Source organism: Coregonus clupeaformis, unplaced genomic scaffold, assembly GCF_020615455.1.
Source record: "Coregonus clupeaformis isolate EN_2021a unplaced genomic scaffold, ASM2061545v1 scaf0020, whole genome shotgun sequence".
In the NCBI taxonomy this organism is placed as follows: Eukaryota; Metazoa; Chordata; class Actinopteri; order Salmoniformes; family Salmonidae; genus Coregonus; species Coregonus clupeaformis.
This window is the reverse complement of record NW_025533475.1, coordinates 276,966-298,738: the sequence shown is the minus strand read 5'-3', so window position 1 is coordinate 298,738 and position 21,773 is coordinate 276,966. Positions and strand designations below refer to the sequence as shown.

General features: G+C 45.1%; 1 protein-coding gene across 2 annotated transcripts in view; it reads left to right on the top strand.

The window, feature by feature from the left end:
* Positions 1-17,047, top strand: part of efna5b (ephrin-A5b) — a 174,853-nt gene extending 157,806 nt beyond the window's left edge. The window contains exons 3-5 of one of the 2 annotated variants that reach the window (XM_041897271.2): positions 9,947-10,012; positions 10,512-10,592; positions 15,022-17,047. In XM_041897271.2, the coding sequence (XP_041753205.1) occupies positions 9,947-10,012; positions 10,512-10,592; positions 15,022-15,149 (275 nt within the window). In that variant the 3' untranslated portion in view covers positions 15,150-17,047. The remainder of the gene's footprint in view (positions 1-9,946; positions 10,013-10,511; positions 10,593-15,021) is intronic. The other variant, XM_041897272.2, reaches the window with a different exon arrangement.
* The last annotated feature ends 4,726 nt before the right edge of the window (positions 17,048-21,773 follow it).

Genomic DNA, 21,773 nt, shown 5'->3' with positions numbered 1-21,773 from the left:
TGTGTGTGTGTGTGTGTGTGTGCGCGCGCACTGGAGTGTGTGTGTGTGCTATCTCTCCATGCTCTGCAAACCCAGACTGGGTCACAGACGACAGAGAGACCAGAGTAATCCTAGTGAATCAGAAACAACATGGCTCTGGGGAGGCGTTAGTTAGTCAGATGCAATGCGAGGACTGAGGAGGCTATCCCGCTAATGTGACCATAGTTAGCAAATGCAACGTGAGGATGCTTGCTAGCTAATACAAGGCTGGTATAGCGATTGAGGGGGCACAGCTAGAGTGGGTCCTGAACCAGAACCCTTATTGGTATGTGTGAGTCTGTGTTTACTAGCTGTGTCATGGTTGACCAAAGCACAATCATATCCAGAGGCCCTAAGCATGGTTTCTCTCCCAAACAATCAACAGAGGCGGTTCAACCATACCCTGTAGGTTAGAGCTACACACTGTAGGTGGTAGATGGGATGTAGGATCATACCATTATAAAGCACTTCACAGTAGACATAATGAAAAGAGCTATATAGATGTAGTACGTCAATATTGATACTAAACCTAACTGCAATAATTCTAAATGATTACATTATTGCCATGTCTAATCTCTACAATATTGTCAAAACAATATTAGTTATATGATTTCTAACCCTATAATCCACATTGTGCTTGCTCATCTGCTGTTGAGGAGTTGGAAGTATCAAAGCTGGAACATGGTTCACTGGCCATGGAAGGCCAAAAATGACTTTGAATTTAGCAGAGAGAAAAACAGAAGGAAAAAAATGGCCGCTTTGACTGGCTTCCACATTGTGGAAGCCAGTCAAAGCTTTGACTGGCTTCATTTACTCACAGCTTTGACTGGCTTCATTTACTCACAGCTTTGACCAGCTTCATTTACTCACAGCTTTGACAGGCTTCATTTACTCACAGCTTTGACTGGCTTCATTTACTCACAGCTTTGACTGGCTTCATTTACTCACAGCTTTGACTCTTTTTTCAGCTACATATACAGAAACTCTGTCATAAAATTTAAGATAATAATGTTGCGTAATAATACCCAATAATATAACTCATTAACCCTTTACACTCGTGGGAATTGGTGTGACGAGGTGTGAAATAAGGAGTCAGGCGCAGGAGGTAAAATACCGAAGTCCAGAGTTTAATTTGTTTGCATAAATCAAACGCCCCAAGTGTCAATCAAAACTATACAAGGGAAACATCCACATTGGCAATGACACAGTGAAATGTAGCTCAACCGAGCTACACGCATTCACAACAAACAATCACTCACAAAGACAAGGGGAACAGAGGGAACACTTATACACATACTAATTAGGGGAATGAGCACCAGGTGTGTGTGATTGACAAGACATGACAAGTGGAGTGATGAGAATGGGATCCGCAGTAGCTAGTACTCTGGTGACGACGAACGCCGAAGCCTTCCCGAACCAGGAGGGGGGGCAGCCTCGGCGGAAGTCGTGACAGTACCCCCCCCCAACGCGCGGCTCCAGCAGTGCGTCGACCCCGGCCTCGGGGACGGCCAGGAGGACGCGAAGCAGGGTGAGTTGGATGGCGACGGTGGAAATCCCTCAACAGGGAGGGATCGAGGATGTCCCGCCTTGGGACCCAGCACCGTTCCTCCGGACTGTACCCCTCCCACTCCACGAGATACTGAAGGCCCCCAACCCGATGCCTCGAATCCAGGATGGAATGGACCGAGTACGCCGGGGCCCCCTCAATGTCCAGAGGAGGTGGAGGAACGTCCCGTACCTCAGACTCCTGGAGCGGACCAGCTACCACCGGCCTGAGTAGAGACACATGAAACGAGGGGTTAATACGGTAATCAGGGGGGAGTAACAACCTGTATGTCACCTCGTTTATTCTCCTCAGGACTTTAAACGGCCCCACAAACCGCTGGCTCAGCTTCCGGCAGGGCAGGCGGAGGGGCAGATTCCGTACTCGGGAACTCCCTGCGGTGGCGGTCAGCGTTGGCCTTCTGACTACGCACGGCGCGCTGGAGGCGAACGTGTGCAGTGTCCCAAGTCTCCTCCACGTGCCGAAACCAGTCATCCACCGTGGGAGCCTCGGTCTGGCTCTGGTGCCACGGTGCCAGGACAGGTTGGTAACCCAAAACACATAGGAAGGGTGTTAGGTTAGTGGAGGAGTGTCGGAGAGAGTTCTGAGCATATTCTGCCCATGGCAGGAACACCGACCACTCCCCCGGCCGGTCCTGACAGTAGGTCCGCAGGAACCTACCCACATCTTGATCCACCCTTTCCACATGCCCATTACTCTCAGGGTGAAATCCAGGTCAGACTGACCGAGACCCCCAGACGTTCCATGAACGCCTTCCAGACTCTAGACGTGAACTTGGGACCTCGGTCGGACACTATAACCTCTGGTACCCCGTAGTGCCGGAAGACGTGAGTAAACAGAGCCTCCGCAGTTTGTAGGGCCGTGGGGAGACCGGGCAGAGGAAGGAGGCGGCAGGACTTTGAAAAGCGGTCCACAATGACCAGGATAGTGGTGTTACCTTGGGATGGGGGAAGATCAGTGAGAAAATCAATACTCAGGTGAGACCATGGTCGTTGTGGAACTGGTAAAGGTTGTAGCTTACCCGCTGGGAGGTACCTAGGTGCCTTACTCTGGGCGCACACTGAGCATGAGGAAACATACACCCTCACGTCCTTAGCAAAGGTAGGCCACCAGTACTTCTCGGTCAGGCAGCGCATTGTACGACCGATACCTGGATGACCAGAGGAGGGTGACGTGTGTGCCCAGTAGATCAGACAATCACGGATAGGTACGTACTGCAGCCCAGCTGGACACTGCGGTGGAGATGGATCTGTGCGTAATGCCTGCGCTATATCTGCGTCCATCGCCCATACTACCGGCGCCACAATGCATGAGGCCGGGAGTATAGGGGTGTTGTCTCTGGGCCTCTCCTCTGTGTCATACAGCCGAGACAGTGCGTCTGCCTTCACGTTCCTCGTACCCGGAATGTATGAGAGTGTGAAATCAAACCGGGTGAAGAAGAGGGCCCACCTGGCCTGGCGAGGATTCAGCCTCCTCGCTGCCCGAATGTACTCCAGGTTCGGTGGTCTGTCCAGACGAGGAAAGGGTGTTTCGCCCCTTTGAGCCAATGTCTCCACACCGTCAAAGCTCGGACAACAGCCAGCAGCTCGCAATCACCAACGCTGTAGTTCTGCTCTGCTGAGCTGAATTTCTTAGAAAAGAAGGCACAGGGGCGGAGCTTGGGTGGCGTGCCCGAGCGTTGGGATAAGACAGCTCCTATCCCTACCTCGGACGAATCCACCTCCACTATGAACGGTAATGATGGATCGGGGTGAGCCAGTAGAGATTGACTGCTGGAAAAACTCACACTTCTCTGCCTTGGCATAAAGATCATTTTCCAGCAGTCGGACAAGTACTTTGCGAACCAGGGACAGATGCTCGGCGCGCGTAGTGGAATACAACAGGATGTCATCGATGTAGACCGCCACACCGCGACCAAGCATGTCCCGAAACACCTCGTTCACAAAGGACTGGAAAACGGATGGAGCATTCATCAAACCGTAGGGCATCACCAGGTATTCATAATGCCCCAAGGTTGTGCTGAATGCTGTTTTCCACTCATCCCCTTACCAAATACGCACCAGTTTGTAGGCACTCCTGAGGTCTAATTTGGTGAAACAATGGGCCCCATGCATTGACTCAATCACTGAAGGAATGAGGGGAAGAGGATAACTAAATCGTACTGTCACATTATTCAGTGGTCGATAATCATTGCACTGGCGTAAACCGCCATCTTTCTTCTTCACAAAGAAGAAACTCAAGGAGGTAGGTGAAGGGACGTATATACCCCTGGCGCAGGGACTCGTGACGTATATTTCCATAACCTCCGTTTCTGCCTGCGACAGGGGATACACATGACTCCTGGGAGGTACAGCGTCTACACGAAGGTTTATCGCGCAATCCCCCTCCCGAGGAGGTGGTAATTTAGTCGCTTGCGTCTTGGAAAACACGAGCGCCAGATCGTGGTATTCGGGGGGGATGCGCACGGTGGAGGTACCGTCTGGACTTTACACCATGGTCGCACCAACGGAAACACCTAGACACCTACCCGGACACTCACGCGACCACCCCGTAAGAACCCTCTGCGGCCATGAGAAATTGGGGTTGTGAAAGGCTAACCACAGGATACCCAAGACTACAGGGTAAGCAGGAGACTCAATAATAATTTACATTTTACATTTTAGTCATTTAGCAGACACTCTTATCCAGAGCGACTTTCAGTTAGTGAGTGCATACATTTTTCATACTGGCCCCCCGTGGGAATCGAACCCACAGCTCTACCAACTGAGCTACAGGAGGCCATAAAGGTGATCTGCTCAACATACATCTCCTGCGTAATCATGGTGACTGATACCGTAACTTCCTTAACCAACCCGGACCCTAATGGTCGACTATCAAGTGCTCTGATGGGGAGTGGAATGGTTAGGGGAACCAATGAAATGCCTTGACGGTGTGCAAATGCCCTGTTCATAAATTCCCAGCTGCGCCTGAATCGACTAGCGCCTTACACTGGGAACCTACCAAGTGATCGGGAAAGGAGATAGGTAAAGTACAGTGCGCCGCAAAGGGCTCTGAACACGTTTGGGTGTTCGTTACCTGGGGTGATGCGTGAGTACCCTGCCTACCGCCTCCAGACCCAAAAGAACGTTGACTGCGACGTGAGGTGGATTTTCCCTTCGTGCCACCAGAGTGGCACTGTCGTTGTCCTCCTGCACTCTCTCGACCGGCGGCTCCCCTCAGCTCCATCTGCTCGGGTTCAGAGTCCTCCGGAGTGGGAACGGGCAGACCCCTACCAGGACATCCTCTGGCTGCTAGCAGGTTGTCCAGCCGGATGGCCATGTCCACCAGTTGGGAGAACGATAGCATGGCATCCCGGCAGGCTAGGTCCCGTCAGACATCCTCCCTTAGGTGGCACCGGAAATGGTCTATCAGGGCCCGCTCGTTCCACCCGGACCCCACTGCCAGCGTCCGGAACTCCAGCGCATAGTCCTGAGCGGTTCTTGTCCCCTGCCTCAGATGAACCAGTCGTTCGACTGCCTCTCGACCCTCAGGCGGGTGATCAAAAACGGCCCGAAAGAGATGAGCAAACTCCGTCCCTCGTTCCACACCGCGTTGGCCCACTCCAGGGCTCTCCCACAAAGGCAGGAAACGAGGACGGATACCTTCACCCGCTCCCGGGGCTCCGGCCTGATGCTGGAGAAATACAACTCCAGTTGGATTAGGAATCCCTTACATCGCGCTGCCGTCCCATCAAATGCCGGTGGCCGGGATATCTGGATCCCTCCAGGGGCTGGGGTGTAGGTGGCTGGATCCGGATGACCAGCTGGTCTCGATAGATCGGATCCTCTCCTCTCCAGGCGTTCTACCACCTGAAGAACCCGATCCATTGCTTCCCCCAAGTTGTCCAACATCGAGGAATGCTCCTGGACCCTTGCCACAACTCCAGGCATGCGGTCTTCTCCTGCTGACTCCATATCAGATCAGGTGAGTGATTCTGTGACGAGGTGTGACAGAAGGAGTCAGGCGCAGGGGGTAAAATACCGAAGTCCAGAGTTTAATCCGTTTGCATAAATCAAACGCCCCAAGCGTCAATCGAAACTATACAAGGGAAACATCCACCTTGGCAATAACATAACAACCGCGCTACATGCTCTCACAACAAACAATCACTCACAAAGACAAGGGGAACAGAGGGAACACTTATACACATACTAATTAGGGGAATGAGCACCAGGTGTGTGTGATTGACAAGACATGACAAGTGTAGTGATGAGAATGGGATCGGCAGTAGCTAGTACTCCGGTGACAACGAACGCCGAAGCCTCGGCGGAAGTCGTGACAATTGGCCTATATGGATAAGGCTGAATTTAAATGTTTTTTTTTTACAGAAGAAATATGAAAAGCATATGCGTAGCCATGGTAGCAATTGAATCGAAAGGGAACAGCTTGGAAATAATGTGAAAAGAATTAGACCAAATGTGAGTACACAACAGTTTACCTGACACAAGACTGAATCCATACATGAAACTGTTGATTTTATGTGCATTTTACATTTACTGTACTTTTCGCCTCATTTGTTGATAACAAAATCAAAAAAACGGTCCATTATAAATTGCAATCTGGGTCAGGTTGGCATCATTTGAAAGCCTGTTCTATTTCCAATATGACTAGCTAAGTTATAAAATATGATATTACAGTTTTAGGCTTTCACAAGGCAATTCAGGGAAACAGATTAGAATTGTAGTGCGCATAAAAAGGAGATGAGTGCATTCAGGTGCTTGTGCCGTGACAAATGTTCGGCACAATAGACACACATTTCTTTATTCCGTTCTTTTACTTTTAGATTTGTGTATTGTTGTGAATTGTTAGATACTACTGCACTGTTGGAGCTAGGAAGACAAGCATTTCGCTACACCCGCAATAACATCTGCTAAATATATGACCAATAAGATTTGATTTGATTTGACATAGGCTCATTCTGTTCAGAACAACCCAGGGTATGATGCCATGTCATCTTGTAACTGTACATCAAACATACTGATCATAAACGTTGACACTATATGACATGAGTTTTATGATATGGAAATGTGAAGTGCATATTTGACTTGTATGATATCAGAGTGGTATTTATTTTTAATCCTCAACGTCTTTCAAAATACATAGTCTTTTATCTTTCAAAATATATCGCTCTAAGTCCTCTTAATTTACAGCATTTCCCTCACTCAGACAACAAAATAAGTTGCCCAATTACCGGGAGGGATGGGTGCAACTTCTTGTCGCGTTCAGAACGGCTGTCAGTCAAAACCCATACAGCGCAGTGAAGCACAGAGCCAGAGCTCTGATGTCATCGATAGCATTTTACTGTACAGCCACTGCGTTAAAATGTAGGCGTTTATCAGTGTCCAAATCTGCCATTTTCAACCCGTATACGGTAGGAGTGTAAAGGGCTACCTGACTTCGTTTTTCCCCTTTCCAAACACAATGTTGGCACGTTTGTATCAATCGTAGTTTTTTCTTATTGTACGTAACACACTGGGCAAAAAACTGGTTGAATCAATGTTGTTTCCATGTAATTTCAACAGAAAAATCTATGTAATTACTTTGAATAAACGTGGAAAACTGATTGGATTTGCAAAAAGTAATCAACATAAGATTTTTTACAAATGTTTTTCGCCCACATTTTTTCCGACATCCAATAACATGGTGACATTTTTTTGTTGATTTCACATTAACTTCACGTTAGTTGACAATTCAACCAAATGTAAACGTCTGTGCCCAGTGGGAAGCCAAAGGAAATGTTCCAGATAACATTAAAGTTGTGCTGCGTCTGGGCTCGGCTGAGATTGAGTCAATATCTATTTGAATCCACCCTGAACCCACCTGCTTGTTCTTGTCTAATTGGATTCTGGTTCAATTGCATTATACACTGCATTATGCAGTGTACTGAGAGGACCAGCCATTACCAGCCAGGGGACTTCGCTTTGAGGAGTAACCCAACCTGGCCCTCTGTTTCTGGGGCATCCCTTCCAGTGCCTCTTTCCTTCAAAGGCACCAGCCTTGATGTCTGGATGGATGGATGGATGGATGGCCGGGGCTTAGGCTAGATGGGAACCAGAATAGCAGGTGTTGATTTTAGGGCCTGACAAGAACAATAAGCTGTCCCTCCACTGCATCGAGACCCAAAATAAACAGGCACTGGCGCGGACGGCTCGGGCTCTGAGGGCTGAAGGGTCCGCACCAAGCCCAGAGAATGAAGAACTGCTACTAGGAAGGAATGTGGTGCAGATAAAAGTTTCCTTTATTACAATATCACACACCTTTCCAACCAAAACATATTTAACACTAAACCATGGCAAGGACGTTTCCTTTCCTTGTCCACTTTCTATCAGGATCGCAGTTATGAAAGGGCTTGATAGATGGAAAAGTACTATGTAAACTCCATCCTTCCATATCTGAGGTTAGAGAGATAAAGAGGTAATTTGCTAGTAATCTCCAGTATTAGGAGAGATAGAACAGCATACTTTATCTTCCATGCACTTCTAAGTGCATTATTTTCTGTTTGTGTGGGTGGAAAATATCTTATAAATGTCAGAGCCTCCCAAATGCAGTGTATTCTGCCACTTTCATCAAGCTCATCACATTTTATCTGCAAGTGTGAGTTAAGTGGTTGGTGTGGATAGCCCTGACTCAACTCCGCCCACAAGGATGATGATGAAAATAAGACTGGAGTCAGCAGGGCGCTGTGTGTGTGTGTTCATGCGTGTGTATTCATGCATATGTGTGTGTGTGTCTGAGAGAGAGGGAGTGAAAGATACAGAGAGAGACAGAGTGAGCGACCGAGCAGGCGAGGGAGGGCAGCCAGGGTTCATTAATGTGTCACTGCCTGTTACTGACACACTGCTTCTTTTATTTTCTTCCCTCCTTCATCGGCTCCATGTGAGTTACGCTCTCCTCTTACACACGTTCACATTCAGCTGATGAGCCGACAGTGTTACACACTACAATAATGAAGGAGAAAGAGAGAGCAGAAAACATCAGAGAGAGAGAGAGAGAGAGAGAGAGAGAGAGAGAGAGAGAGAGAGATCGATCCATCTCTTCTCCATTGATATAAGACTGTCCTATTAATGTACTAGAACAATAAGAGGGAGGGAGACGGCTGTTTCCTGATGCCCCAACATTCTGTTGTTGTATTTGTAAAAAATTATTAGCATACACGCCCAAAGCACTGTATGTAAAGGCCTGGTTGAATGTAAAGCATACTGAAGAGAGAATATAACCTGCACAGCTTTGCCCTGCCCTGTTCTGCCCTGTTCTGCCCTGCCCTGCTCTGCCCTGCTTTAAATTGTTTTTAGAGCGACTGCAGCCCAAGACGATGAGACAGATCCAGGAAATGTGTATAAATGCTCATTTTAGTGTGTTTGTCTTGTGTGTTCAAAGAGGAGAGGAAAACAGCATAGGAGAGGGGCCACGTCTAGAGAGGGGGGATAGATAGATATATAAATAGAAAGAAAGAGAGCGATAGATCAGGGTAAGGAGATGACAGATCCCGAATGGCGGCCAGGGATACACTTGACTTCATCTCATCTGCTGGGGAATGATGCTCAGATTGCACAAAATGTTGCCCGGAGGACCCATTACTGGAGGTCTCAGAGGAGGCTGTGGTGGAAGGAATTGGGCAGGAAGACTTTTGTCATTTGAGAAGTATATTTGATTGTCTTCTTCTGTGGAGGAAAGTCATAAGATATGAGGTGCAATGTGTGATAAGATATGAGGTGCAATTTCCAACATCGGGTTGAGACATGAGAACACATAATGTATTTTTAACTATTTTCTGTGGTAGTGATGGATGTGACCGTGACACGACCCCTGTTTAACCCTTTTACAGGACACACCACCTGGTGCTCAGCCACCACGCCATTAGTGGTGGTGGCCATCCAGTGACACACACACACACACACACACACACTGCTCTTCCGCTGCACGTACTTAATAAAAGCAGAGGTTGTCATACTGTTTTTAATGCTCATAATACATTTTGGGGACAAATCCGTTTCCGTACTAATCTTCACCAGGTGCTAGTGGAATCAGAGCTCTGCTTCTCAAGTTTTAAGTGAGGTTTTACGCCTGCTTCAATTTGAATTACTGTCCTTCTCATTTTCACAGCTGGCTATTTTATAAAGCAATCCTGCGTAAGTGCCTTAACACACACACATACACACACACACACAATCGAATATGAAATGTAACACTCCTCTGTGATGGTGCAAACTTGTGCTGATGTGGCAGTCATTTGAAAAAATGAAAATTATTTGTTTGTTTTTAAATGTATTAAAATAAGATGTAGTATCTCTAAGGATCCTGTGTTTCTGTGCTTCTGTTCTCCAGCCTCCACCATCACCGAGAACGGGCGAAGAACATGCCTGAAACTCAAAGTCTTCGTCCGACCATCAAGTAAGTCTCTCCAGCTTCAACAGAAACATGGAACCTGTTTAACACTGATGTCGCGTTTCCACTGCTCTCAGTGACGCAGGACAGCAGGTAGCCCAACGGTTAGAGGATTGGGCCAGTAACTGAAAGGTCACTGGTTTGAATCCCCGAGACGATTAGGTGAAGAATCTGTTGATGTGCCCTTAAGCAAGGCACTTAACCCTAATTGCTCTGGATAAGAGTGGCTGCTGAACGCCTTCTGAATGATACTTGCTCTCTGTTGAACATGTCAGTTTCATATCTCATGACAGCGCCTATATTGTTAACCAGTGGCTGCCATTGTTTCTATCCATAGACAAGTGAAGGAATGAATGATTTGAAAGAACTGAATTGCACACATCTTGTGAATGTTGTCATGAGCTTGGGACCTTTGTTTTAAGGGGTTGGGGGGAGTTTCAAGTGTCACTTACCTATTTGTCTTATTATCTCTAATGACATCTATTATCTCTATTTCTGTCTCTAGACAGCTGTGTGAAAACTATAGGTGTACATGACCGTGTTTTTGACGTAAACGACAAAGTAGACAATTCGTTAGAACCCCGAGGTTAGTATGGCTTTCTGCATTCTTTTATGACTTTATTTTTAACAAGTGCCCTCTTTACCGCTGTCTGTCCCATTAGGCACACACACACATCCCTCCCCCCTCTCTCTTTCTCTATTTTTCTCCGCTGATTGATCCCTCTATCCTCTCTCAGCATGGTTGACTGTCACGTTAGAATGCTTGGGCTGCATCTGCCGCGTTGTTGTGTTGCTAGTTGTTGGTAGTTGTGTTTTGCTGGTGATGTGGTCTGTTTGCATGTGTCATACACAGTGCTTGACTTGGGCAGGAGCTAACCGGAGCTGAGAACTGGCACCTCAAATGTTCTACTGCTTGAGCTGCTCTTATAGAACATTAGCTCAAAAGTATTGTGGAGCTCCTGCACCTAAACATAAACAGTACCACCACCCAAAATGAGTACCTGGAACCTATGTCAGTCAAAGTCATGCACTGGTCATACATCATACATGGAGTTGTACCTGGTTAAATCATCATGTCTCATGTCAGAATATAACATAGGCTACTTGTGTCAGAACATAAATAATGTTTTTGGCTGGTCTACTATAGGTCCTAGATTAAATGTACTCCTCCAATTGACTTTAATATGTATTTCTCTATTAATACCACATATAATGTAGGCTGTGTTTCAAACCATATGTTCTGTAGGCTGTGTTTCATATCATATGTTCTGTGGGCTGTGTTTCATACCATATGTACTGTAGACTGTTTCATAAAATATATTTACTGTAGGCTGTGTTGCACATACACTACCAGTCAAAAGTTTGGACACACCTACTCATTCAAGGATTTTTCTTTATTTTTTACATTGTAGAATAATAATGAAGACATCAAAACTATGAAATAACACATATGGAATCATGTAGTAACCAAAAAAGTGTTAAACAAAGATTATTCAAATAGCCACCCTTTGCCTTGATGACAGCTTTACACACTATTGGCTTTCTCTCAACCAGCTTCATGAGGTAGTCACCTTGAATACATTTCAATTAACAGCTGTGCCTTCTTAAACGTTAATTTGTTGAATTTGTGAAGGTCAGTCAATACGGAACATTTCAAGAAAGTTTATTCAAGTGCAGTTGCAAAAACCATCAAGCGCTATGATGAAACTGGCTCTCACGAGGACCGCCACATGAATGGAAGACCCAGCATTACCGCTGCTGCAGAGGATAAGTTCATTAGAGTTACCCGCCTCAGAAATTCTTCACAGAGTTCAAGTCACAGACACATCTCAACATCAACTGTTCAGAGGGAACTGTGTGAATCAGGCCTTCATGGTCGAATTGCTACAAAGAAGCCACTACTAAAGGACACCAATAGTAAGAAGACACCTGCTTGGGCCAAGAAACACGAACAATGAACATTAGACCGGTGGAAACGTGTCCTTTGGTCTGGAATCCAAATTGGAGGTTTTTGGTTCCAACTGCCGTGTCTTTGTGAGACGCGGTGTGGTTCACTCCGCATGTGTAGTTCCCACCGTAAAGCATGGAGGAGGAGGTGTTATGGTGTGGGGGTGATGTCAGTGATTTATTTAGAATTCAAGGTACACTTAACCAGCATGGCTACCACAGCATTCTGCAGCGATACGCCATCCCATCTGGTTTGCGCTTAGTGGAACTATCATTTGTTTTTCAACAGGACAATAACCCAACACACCTCGAGACTGTGTAAGGGCTATTTTACCAAGAAGGAGAGTGATGGACATCTGCATCAGATGACCTGGCCTCCACAATCTCCAGAGCTGAACCCAATTGGGATGGTTTGGGATGAGTCGGACTGCAGAGTGAAGGAAAAGCAGCCAACAAGTGCTCAGCATATGTGGGAACTCCTTCAAGACTGTTGGAAAAGCATACCAGGTGAAGCTGGTTGAGAGAATGCCAAGATTGTGCAAAGCTGTCATCAAGGCAAAGGGTGGCTATTTGAATAATCTCAAATATAAAATATATTTTGATTTGTTTAACACTTTGTACAATGTAGAAAATAGTAAAAAATAAAAATAAAATACACTTGAATGAGTAGGTGTGTCCAAACCTTTGACTGGTACTGTATGTTCACTCTGATAAACATTATATTTTACATTCGCATAATATGTCAATAGAGGCCATTAATGCTGAAGTCTAATGAAATTCTACTCTTATTCTATCCTGTATTCTACCCTTAATTCCACCCTTATTTTACCCTTTATTCTACCCTTTATTATATCCTTCATTCTACCCTTATTCTACCCTTTATTATATCCTTCATTCTACCCTTATTCTACCCTTTATTCTACTCTTCATCTACCCTTTACTCCACCCTTTATTTTACCCTTTATTCTACCCTTTATTATATCCTTCATTCTACCCTTCATTCTACCCTTTATTCTACCCTTAATTCCACCCTTATTTTACCCTTTATTATATCCTTCATTCTACCCTTATTCTACCCTTTATTCTACCCTTATTCTACCCTTTATTCTACCCTTCATCTACCCTTTACTCCACCCTTTATTTTACCCTTAATTCCACCCTTATTCTACCCTTTATTATATCCTTCATTCTACCCTTATTTTACCCTTTATTCTACCCTTCATTGCACCCTTATTCTACCCTTTATTTTACCCCTATTCTACCCTTTATTCTACCCTTATTCTACCCTTTATCTACCCTTTTCAGAACCTAGGCTATATTATGGCAGCTCATGTTTCAATTGCGCTGCGCTGTCAGCTAGATGCATCCTCTCTCTCACTCTTACATTGCTCTCTAATTCCTGCTCTGTTTTACCAAGGAGACCAAACACACACACATTGACTCTGAGTAACACATTAGTCATTTCAAACAGAGTTTTAGGAATAATATTTATCATCGCATTAGCAATTACAGTTTTCTGAAATTAATCTTTACGTCTCACAGTTGGAGAATATTACATTTTCCATATTTATTCATGGGAGCCGTTCACCGTACCCTAGTGATCAGGGTTTATCACTAGCTGTCACCTCATCTGACATACACACACACACACTTTCTCTCTCTCTCACACACACATACACACGCACACACACACACTTTCTCTCTCTCTCTCTCTCTCTCTCTCTCTCTCTCTCTCTCTCTCACACACACACACACACGCTCTCTCTCTCTTTCTCTTTCTTTTTCTCTCTCACACAAACACACACCACCTTGGCAGTTCAAGCATTTTGATTTATTAAGGTCAGAGCCCTAGACTGTCTCCACCTTCCTGTCTGCCTGCCCGTCTGCCTGCCTGCCCGTCTGCCTGTCTGCCCGTCTGTCTGTCTGTCTGTCTGTCTGTCTGTCTGTCTGTCTGTCTGTCTGTCTGTCTGTCTGTCTGTCTGTCTGTCTGTCTGTCTGTCTGTCTGTCTGTCTGTCTGTCTGTCTGTCTGTCTGTCTGTCTGTCCGTCCGTCCGTCCGTCTGTCCGTCCGTCCGTCCGTCCGTCCGTCCGTCCGTCCGTCCGTCCGTCCGTCCGTCCGTCCGTCCGTCCGTCCGTCCGTCTCTCTGTCTGCCATCCCAAACCTTTGCATCTCTTCCTTTCGGTCTAACTCCCTCCCTCTATCTCTCTCAGCCCCACCCCATCCTCATTCTGTCTCTTTTTTATCTGTGTCTTCGTGTTTCCCAGCTGTGTGTGTGAGTGTGTGTGTCCGCGGCCAAGTCCTGTGCTCTGTGTGGCTGTGCATGGCCTAGCTTGCTCCCTCTGTGTGCTGTTAAACAGGCCCATGGCTGCTCATTGATAACACTGTCTGCCAGTCAACCTGGGGAGCTCCTAACCAGTCAACCTAGAACCCCTTTTCCACAGAGGGTTCTACCTGGAATCCAAAATAGTTCTTAGACCTGGAACCAAAAAGGGTTCTACCTGGAACCAAAAAGGGTTATCCTATGGGGACACCTGCAGAACCCTTTTGGAACCCTTTTTTCTAAGCGTGTAGAGGATGGGACTCACCAAGCAGAGTGGACCTGCAGGCTGGTTGGTTGGCTGGCTGGCATGCAGGCTGGTTGCCTGGATGCCAGCCAGCCAGCCAACCAGCCAGCCAACCATGCTGGCTGGTTGACTGGCTGGCTGGCTGGCTGACTGGTTGGCTGGCTGGCATGCAGGCTGGTTGCCTGGTAGGCTGGTTGGCTGGTTGGTTGGCTGGCATGTTGGCTGGTTGGTTGGCTGGCATGCTGGCTGGTTGGCTGGTTGGTTGGCTGGCATGCTGGCTGGTTGGCTGGTTGGTTGCCTGGCTGGCTGGCTGGTTGGCTGATATGTAACAGAAGCAGTAGCAGTAACTTGTTATTTCATCACTTTATTCTGAGTTGTAAGATATAATAAAATAAAATAGGACAAAACATGTCACCAAATTTTGCATTATATGTATGTGTTGATAAACTCTGATTTTATGATTGATAGAAATATTAAATTTTCTAAATCTTCTCTCTCTTCTAGATGATACAAGTCACGAGTCTGCCGAACCGTCCAAGAGTGACGCCACAAGTGCAGCCTCACACCTGCGGATAGCCAGTCCACTGCTGGCTGCACTGCTAATCTGCTTAGCAACACTTTTCACATTATAGCGCATCCCCCTGTCCTGGAGAGGAATTACACCCTGTGCGGCCTGAATCTACCCAATGATGAGGCTGGGGCTAGGGTGGGAGAATGGGAAGGTTGGGAGGTATTGAGAGTGGGCTTCTATGTGGAACACTATTTTTCCCAGATATTTAAGTGGTCTTTCTCCGTCAGTGAGTTTGAAAAAGTTGATGTTGGAAGCGGAAGAAACTGTTTCACCCTTAAAACTGTCAACTAAGATGCCAAATCCCTATTTTTGACACTTAGCGATTCTTGTTTTCCCTTCTGACATCCCTTTACGTCAGTCCGATTCATTGCACCGCTCACATACACACACATAAAGGTACACACACCTAAACACACTTTTACACGGACAGTTTTTCAGTAGCTCTTTGGTAGGTTGTAAAGCAGTAATACATAGTAGGTCATGGTTGTTTTAGCTCTTATCTAGACAAAGAACAATAGAACAGATATGGGTAGTACTCACACCTCTCTCCTAGTCTTTACAGACTCATCTACTTCTGCATCAGGTGGATACTGATAGCTGGTTGTTTGTTGGGTTTTATAGATAGTGGAACACAACGTAGGTATCAGTTGAGATACAGTGTAGAATATGTTTAGTAGGAGAGAAAGGGCATGAGTGAGCTGAGTTGGTTGAAGTATTAAGTCCCCTGGCCTCTTTGATGAAGGTATGCTGCCAGGTACCCTCTGTGTGTAGAGAGAATGGTTGGAGACGTTTGGCCTGACACGAATAAAAGACGAATAAAAACATTTCATCCAAGACTTTGTGGACCGTTGGGTGGATGAAAGATCAATTATTTTAAACATTACTCACTTTAAGAGCGGCAGACAGGCTTTATTCACTGACTTAATCTATAATTGCTCTTTAGTGCCAGACGATGCTTCGTCAATAATAACAATCTGAACCCTCACTGATGGCAGTTTTGATTCAGTTTGTTATAAAATCTTTTCACTTAGTTTTCCCTTACATACTCTGCCTTCTCTTGCTGATGTTTTAAATGTCATCTATGATTATGGCAAAGACATTTATGTATCAAAGTGCCGGAGGATTTTGTGTTGTTCAAAGGTTATGTCAACAGTTTAGAGAAGAAAGCCGCTCTACCTATGTGAAAGGGACCAACAGTTGAAGAGGCCTGCCTGCCTCACCATGTTACAAAACACCCCTTTTTGAATATGAAATAATACCACTTCCCTACAATGCAAATTCATATTTTTCCTACAATTGCTTATCATTAGTTCACTTAGACATACTGTAGAGCTTGGCTTATGGAATTGTCTCTCAGCATAGCTTTCTACTGTACCCAGTAAGGAGGCACCACCATGTAGGAAACAGTGTTGCTTTACTGTATTTTTCCACAAGTCTTTACCACTCAAGCATAACCACAACTTCAACTCTAACCTCAGATTCAGCAGCCATTAGTCAAATAGTACTCAAATGCTGTAGCTACAGTCCATTATAGCAGGCTGCCTGTTCCCCATTCACCAGACTCCATTCATTTTACTACCGCATAATTCAATCTAATCATAATCAACTCACAATGAGTATGTTAATAGAGAAAATATCCTTTAACATCGAGGCGGAGCGCAGAGCAGTTTAGTTTGGCCACGTTTTGTATTGGCCCCTATTTATACATTGTACTGTTTTTATAATGACATTCAACTTCCTTAGACTCACACAGGATCAGATGGTAGATTAACATAGTTGGAGAGATTTGTAAATGGAAATACTGTTATTCCGTTCTTTCTTTCCCGGAGTAGGATGGACAGATACATGAATTAGGTGTGTTGATACAGGTCTCCTTTCAGAGGATAGAGATGCTTAGAACTCTGCAAGCAGAGAGAGAGAGAGAGAGAGAGAGAGAGAGAGAGAGAGAGAGAGAGAGAGAGAGAGAGAGAGAGAGAGAGAGAGAGAGAGAGAGAGAGAGAGAGAGAGAGAGAGAGAGAGAGAGAGAGAGAGAGAGAGAGAGAGAGAGAGAGAGAGAGAGAGAGAGAGAGAGAGGTTGCGTGCCTAGTTACCACTGTTGCGTGCTTAGGTGAATCTTTAATGAGCTTCAAAATGGCAGGCATGCAGAACTCATGTTTTGGAGTTAGTGGAGTTATTTCAGCTATTAGAAATACATGGTGGAAGGCCGGGGGGGTTTAAAGCATCAGTGACCTTGCAGTTAGAGAGGGCTGGTGAGTGAAGGCGATAAGGGAGAAAGAAAGACAGAAAGAAAGAGTGAAAGAGATTGAAAGAAAGATGTGAAGGAGGAAAAAAGTTGCATATATGACTGGAGTGCATAACAAAAAACACCCCATACACCCTTTCTATAAACACTAGCTAAAAATGTCATACACATCTGCTTGTAGTAATATAATTCTCCCCAAAGGCATGTTTTGATTTATTTTGTTGTTGCTTTTTCGCAGCTGCCTGCTATATTCTTCTCCTGAAGGGATGTGTGTGCTTTCGGCCATATTTGTTTTCGTACTATGGTAACAATGCTATTACAGTAGAATAGCAGCTCAGCTTTCGGGGGTAACAGGAGATGACACCATTTAATGGGGTACTAATTTTCACCAGAACACCACAGGGGATGGGTGCCATGTTCAATCCAAGATGGCCGCCAGTCATCGACTTAATATTATAGCCTACTTCAATTGTATTTTATTATAATTACCCGTACTACTCTTTATTATTATCGCTACTATTATTACCATGGTTTATTTTGTACACACGTTAACTTGGGAAATGAGGATCAACTTGTTAGCTGGATACCGTGTATCCTGAGGTAGTCAACCATATAAAATGTAGTGTTAGATTAGTTACTGTTTTTGTACCTTTCTGGTGGACAAAGGAAAAAATTAGACACTTTCATTGTTAAAACCGTATTATTATTATTATTATTATTATTATTATTATTATTATTATTATTATTACTACTATTGTTATGATGATGATGATTATTATTAGCAAAAACTTGATGTAAATAGTGTTTGATATTAAAGTATTAATTTGATTCGTATGTCTTTTCTAAAAACAAACAAACAATGAACACAGTAGAATCTCTGGATGTTTGGGAGTGTACACGCGAATAACAGTGCATTGTGAACTGTCATTTTCAATGCCTACTGATGCTTTGAGTAACCTGTACACACCTGTGCTTACCTGTGTGTACTTGTGCATGAGTGCTTGTGTGTACCTGAGTTTACCTTTGCATCTGCGCATGCCTGTGTACAGCAGGCTGGACTGAAAGCCAATGGGGGCCTCACCTGTTACATAACTATGTTTCCAACCAACCAATCAACAGCCACCGTCACCACTTCATCACAAGGATCCATACAGAACAGACAGAGAGAACAGGATAGACGTGGACATGATTAACAGTGTTTGTGGCTTTTTCTCCTTCAACGTTTGATAGCATGTTGGCCAACCCAGACTTTTGCCATGGATGGACTGTTGGTTGGCTTTTAATTGGAAAGATCTTGCTAGTTTCATATGTGGCATGTGCATTGGCTTGATAACGAAACATAACAAATGTTTTCTTTTTCTCTTTTGTTTTGCTTTGGAACTTTGTTGAACGTTGGATTTTCTCTTTTTCTTCCCCTCTGTCATGTTGTATGCTTTGCATCTCATTGAAATGAAGTCATCCTGCTGTGAGGCTGTGTGGCTACAGAAACAGATGACATGTACATAACACAAGCGCTTGTTAAGGAGTTACAGAGGGGGTGGAGTTACAGATGGGGGCTGGGGTTACAGAGGGGGTGGGGTTACAGATAATTGTTTGTGTGCATGTTTGTGTAAACAAGCAGGAGTGAGTGTGTGTGTGTGTGTGTGTTCATATGCGTCTTAAGCAAAAATGTGCATGAGAGAGTATTCCAGTGTGTTTGTCTCATTTACTTTTTTTTTTTTTTTACCTTTATTTAACCTGGCAAGTCAGTTAAGAACAAATTCTTATTTACAATGACGGCATACACCGGCCAAACCCGGACGACGCTGGGCCAATTGTGCGCTGCCCTATGTGACTCCCAATCACGGCCGGTTGTGATACAGCCTGGAATCGAACCAAGGGGTCTGTAGTGACGCCTCAAGCACTGAGATGCAGTGCCTTAGACCGCTGCGCCACTTGGGAGCCCAAGTTTACTATTATATATAATTTACTATTGCCGCACTGAATGGGACACAGCAACTTTCGTTGGCAACAAAGAGGTTTTCCCATGCCTTAGTCCTGTAACCTCTGCCATGCCAGAACAATCTGGATTCAATACACCCTCTGTCACCCTCCCCCGCCGTGGAATGGGTGCTGGCGGCACAGAGGCTATCCTCCCTGTTTTGGAATTTGAACCCCCAGCCTCCTCACCATAGCCTAGCTGCCAGACCACATAGAATGTTAGCTTAGCTAAGTCACGACTTGGTCGGGGCAGAAGTTGTCCATTGGCACAGATCTAGGATCAGCTTAACCTCAACCTATCTAAACCTAAACCATTAGGGGGGAAATGCTACAACAATGGCTAGACTGATCTTAGATCAGACAGTATGGCAAACTTCCGCCTGCTCCCGTCACCGGCTCCCCTCGCACCGCCATGTGTTGAGAACCACTCATTTGTGTGTACATCCAATCCCATTCTGCCTACTCCTCTTGTGCTTTTAACCACCCCCACCCTCTGCTCCCCCCACTCCCCCCCACCCCCATCCCCCCACTCCTCCCCACCACCTGCTCCCCCCCTCTCCTCTGGTCCTCTTTGAGGGGCAGAACTATTGACCGACCTGCTTTCTTCCAGTATATAACCGAGAACGAGGAACTGACTAAATGATCAGAGGTCTGTATGTGTATATACATGTGTCTGAGCAATTATGAATACTATTAATAAAATGCAAATAAATTTTTTGTTTTGCTGTCATTGTTTTTCATTGGTTTGTTGATACACGGGGGTGTGCATGATATCCAGAACTCATTATGATAGGATCATGGTAGAGATTGTATTGTAGATGGAAGCACACCATTAACTCAGTATGACAGAGATGTATTGTAAATAGAATTGCAACTGATTGGGGAGCAGATTGAGTCAAGCTTTACCTGGTAAGGATCACCTCAATAGCTACATCATCAACACATTTAGAATCATCATATTTCTCTGCCAATTAAATACAGTGGGGCAAAAAAGTATTTAGTCAGCCACCAATTGTGCAAGTTCTCCCACTTAAAAGATGAGAGGGCCTGTAATTTTCATCATAGGTACACGTCAACTATGACAGACAAATTGAGAAAAGAAAATCCAGAAAATCACATTGTAGGATTTTTAATGAATTTATTTGCAAATTATGGTGGAAAATAAGTATTTGGTCACCTACAAACAAGCAAGATTTCTGGCTCTCACAGACCTGTAACTTCTTCTTTAAGAGGTTCCTCTGTCCTCCACTCGTTACCTGTATTAATGGCACCTGTTTGAACTTGTTATCAGTATAAAAGACACCTGTCCACAACCTCAAACAGTCACACTCCAAACTCCACTATGGCCAATACCAAAGAGCTGTCAAAGGACACCAGAAACAAAAGTGTAGACCTGCACCAGGCTGGGAAGACTGAATCTGCAATAGGTAAGCAGCTTGGTTTGAAGAAATCAACTGTGGGAGCAATTATTAGGAAATGGAAGACATACAAGACCACTGATAATCTCCCTCGATCTGGGGCTCCACGCAAGATCTCACCCCGTGGGGTCAAAATGATCACAAGAACGGTGAGCAAAAATCCCAGAACCACACGGGGGGACCTAGTGAATGACCTGCAGAGAGCTGGGACCAAAGTACAAAGCCTACCATCAGTAACACACTACGCCGCCAGGGACTCAAATCCTGCAGTGCTAGACGTGTCCCCCTGCTTAAGCCAGTACATGTCCAGGCCCGTCTGAAGTTTGCTAGAGTGCATCCAGAAGAGGATTGGGAGAATGTCATATGGTCAGATGAAACCAAAATATAACTTTTTGGTAAAAACTCAACTTCGTTGTGTTTGGAGGACAAAGAATGCTGAGTTGCATCCAAAGAACACCATACCTACTGTGAAGCATGGGAGTGAAAACATCATACTTTGGGGCTGTTTTTTCTGCAAAGGGACCAGGACGACTGATCCGTGTAAAGGAAAGAATGAATGGGGCCATGTATCGTGAGATTTTGAGTGAAAACCTCCTTCCATCAGCAAGGGCATTGAAGATGAAACGTGGCTGGGTCTTTCAGCATGACAATGATCCCAAACACACCGCCCGGGCAACGAAGGAGTGGCTTCGTAAGAAGCATTTCAAGGTCCTGGAGTCTCCAGATCTCAACCCCATAGAAAATCTTTGGAGGGAGTTGAAAGTCCGTGTTGCCCAGCGACAGCCCCAAAACATCACTGCTCTAGAGGAGATCTGCATGGAGGAATGGGCCAAAATACCAGCAACAGTGTGTGAAAACCTTGTGAAGACTTACAGAAAACGTTTGACCTGTGTCATTGCCAACAAAGGGTATATAACAAAGTATTGAGAAACTTTTGTTATTGACCAAATACTTATTTTCCACCATAATTTGCAAATAAATTCATTAAAAATCCTACAATGTGATTTTCTGGATTTTTTTCCCTCATTTTGTCTGTCATAGTTGA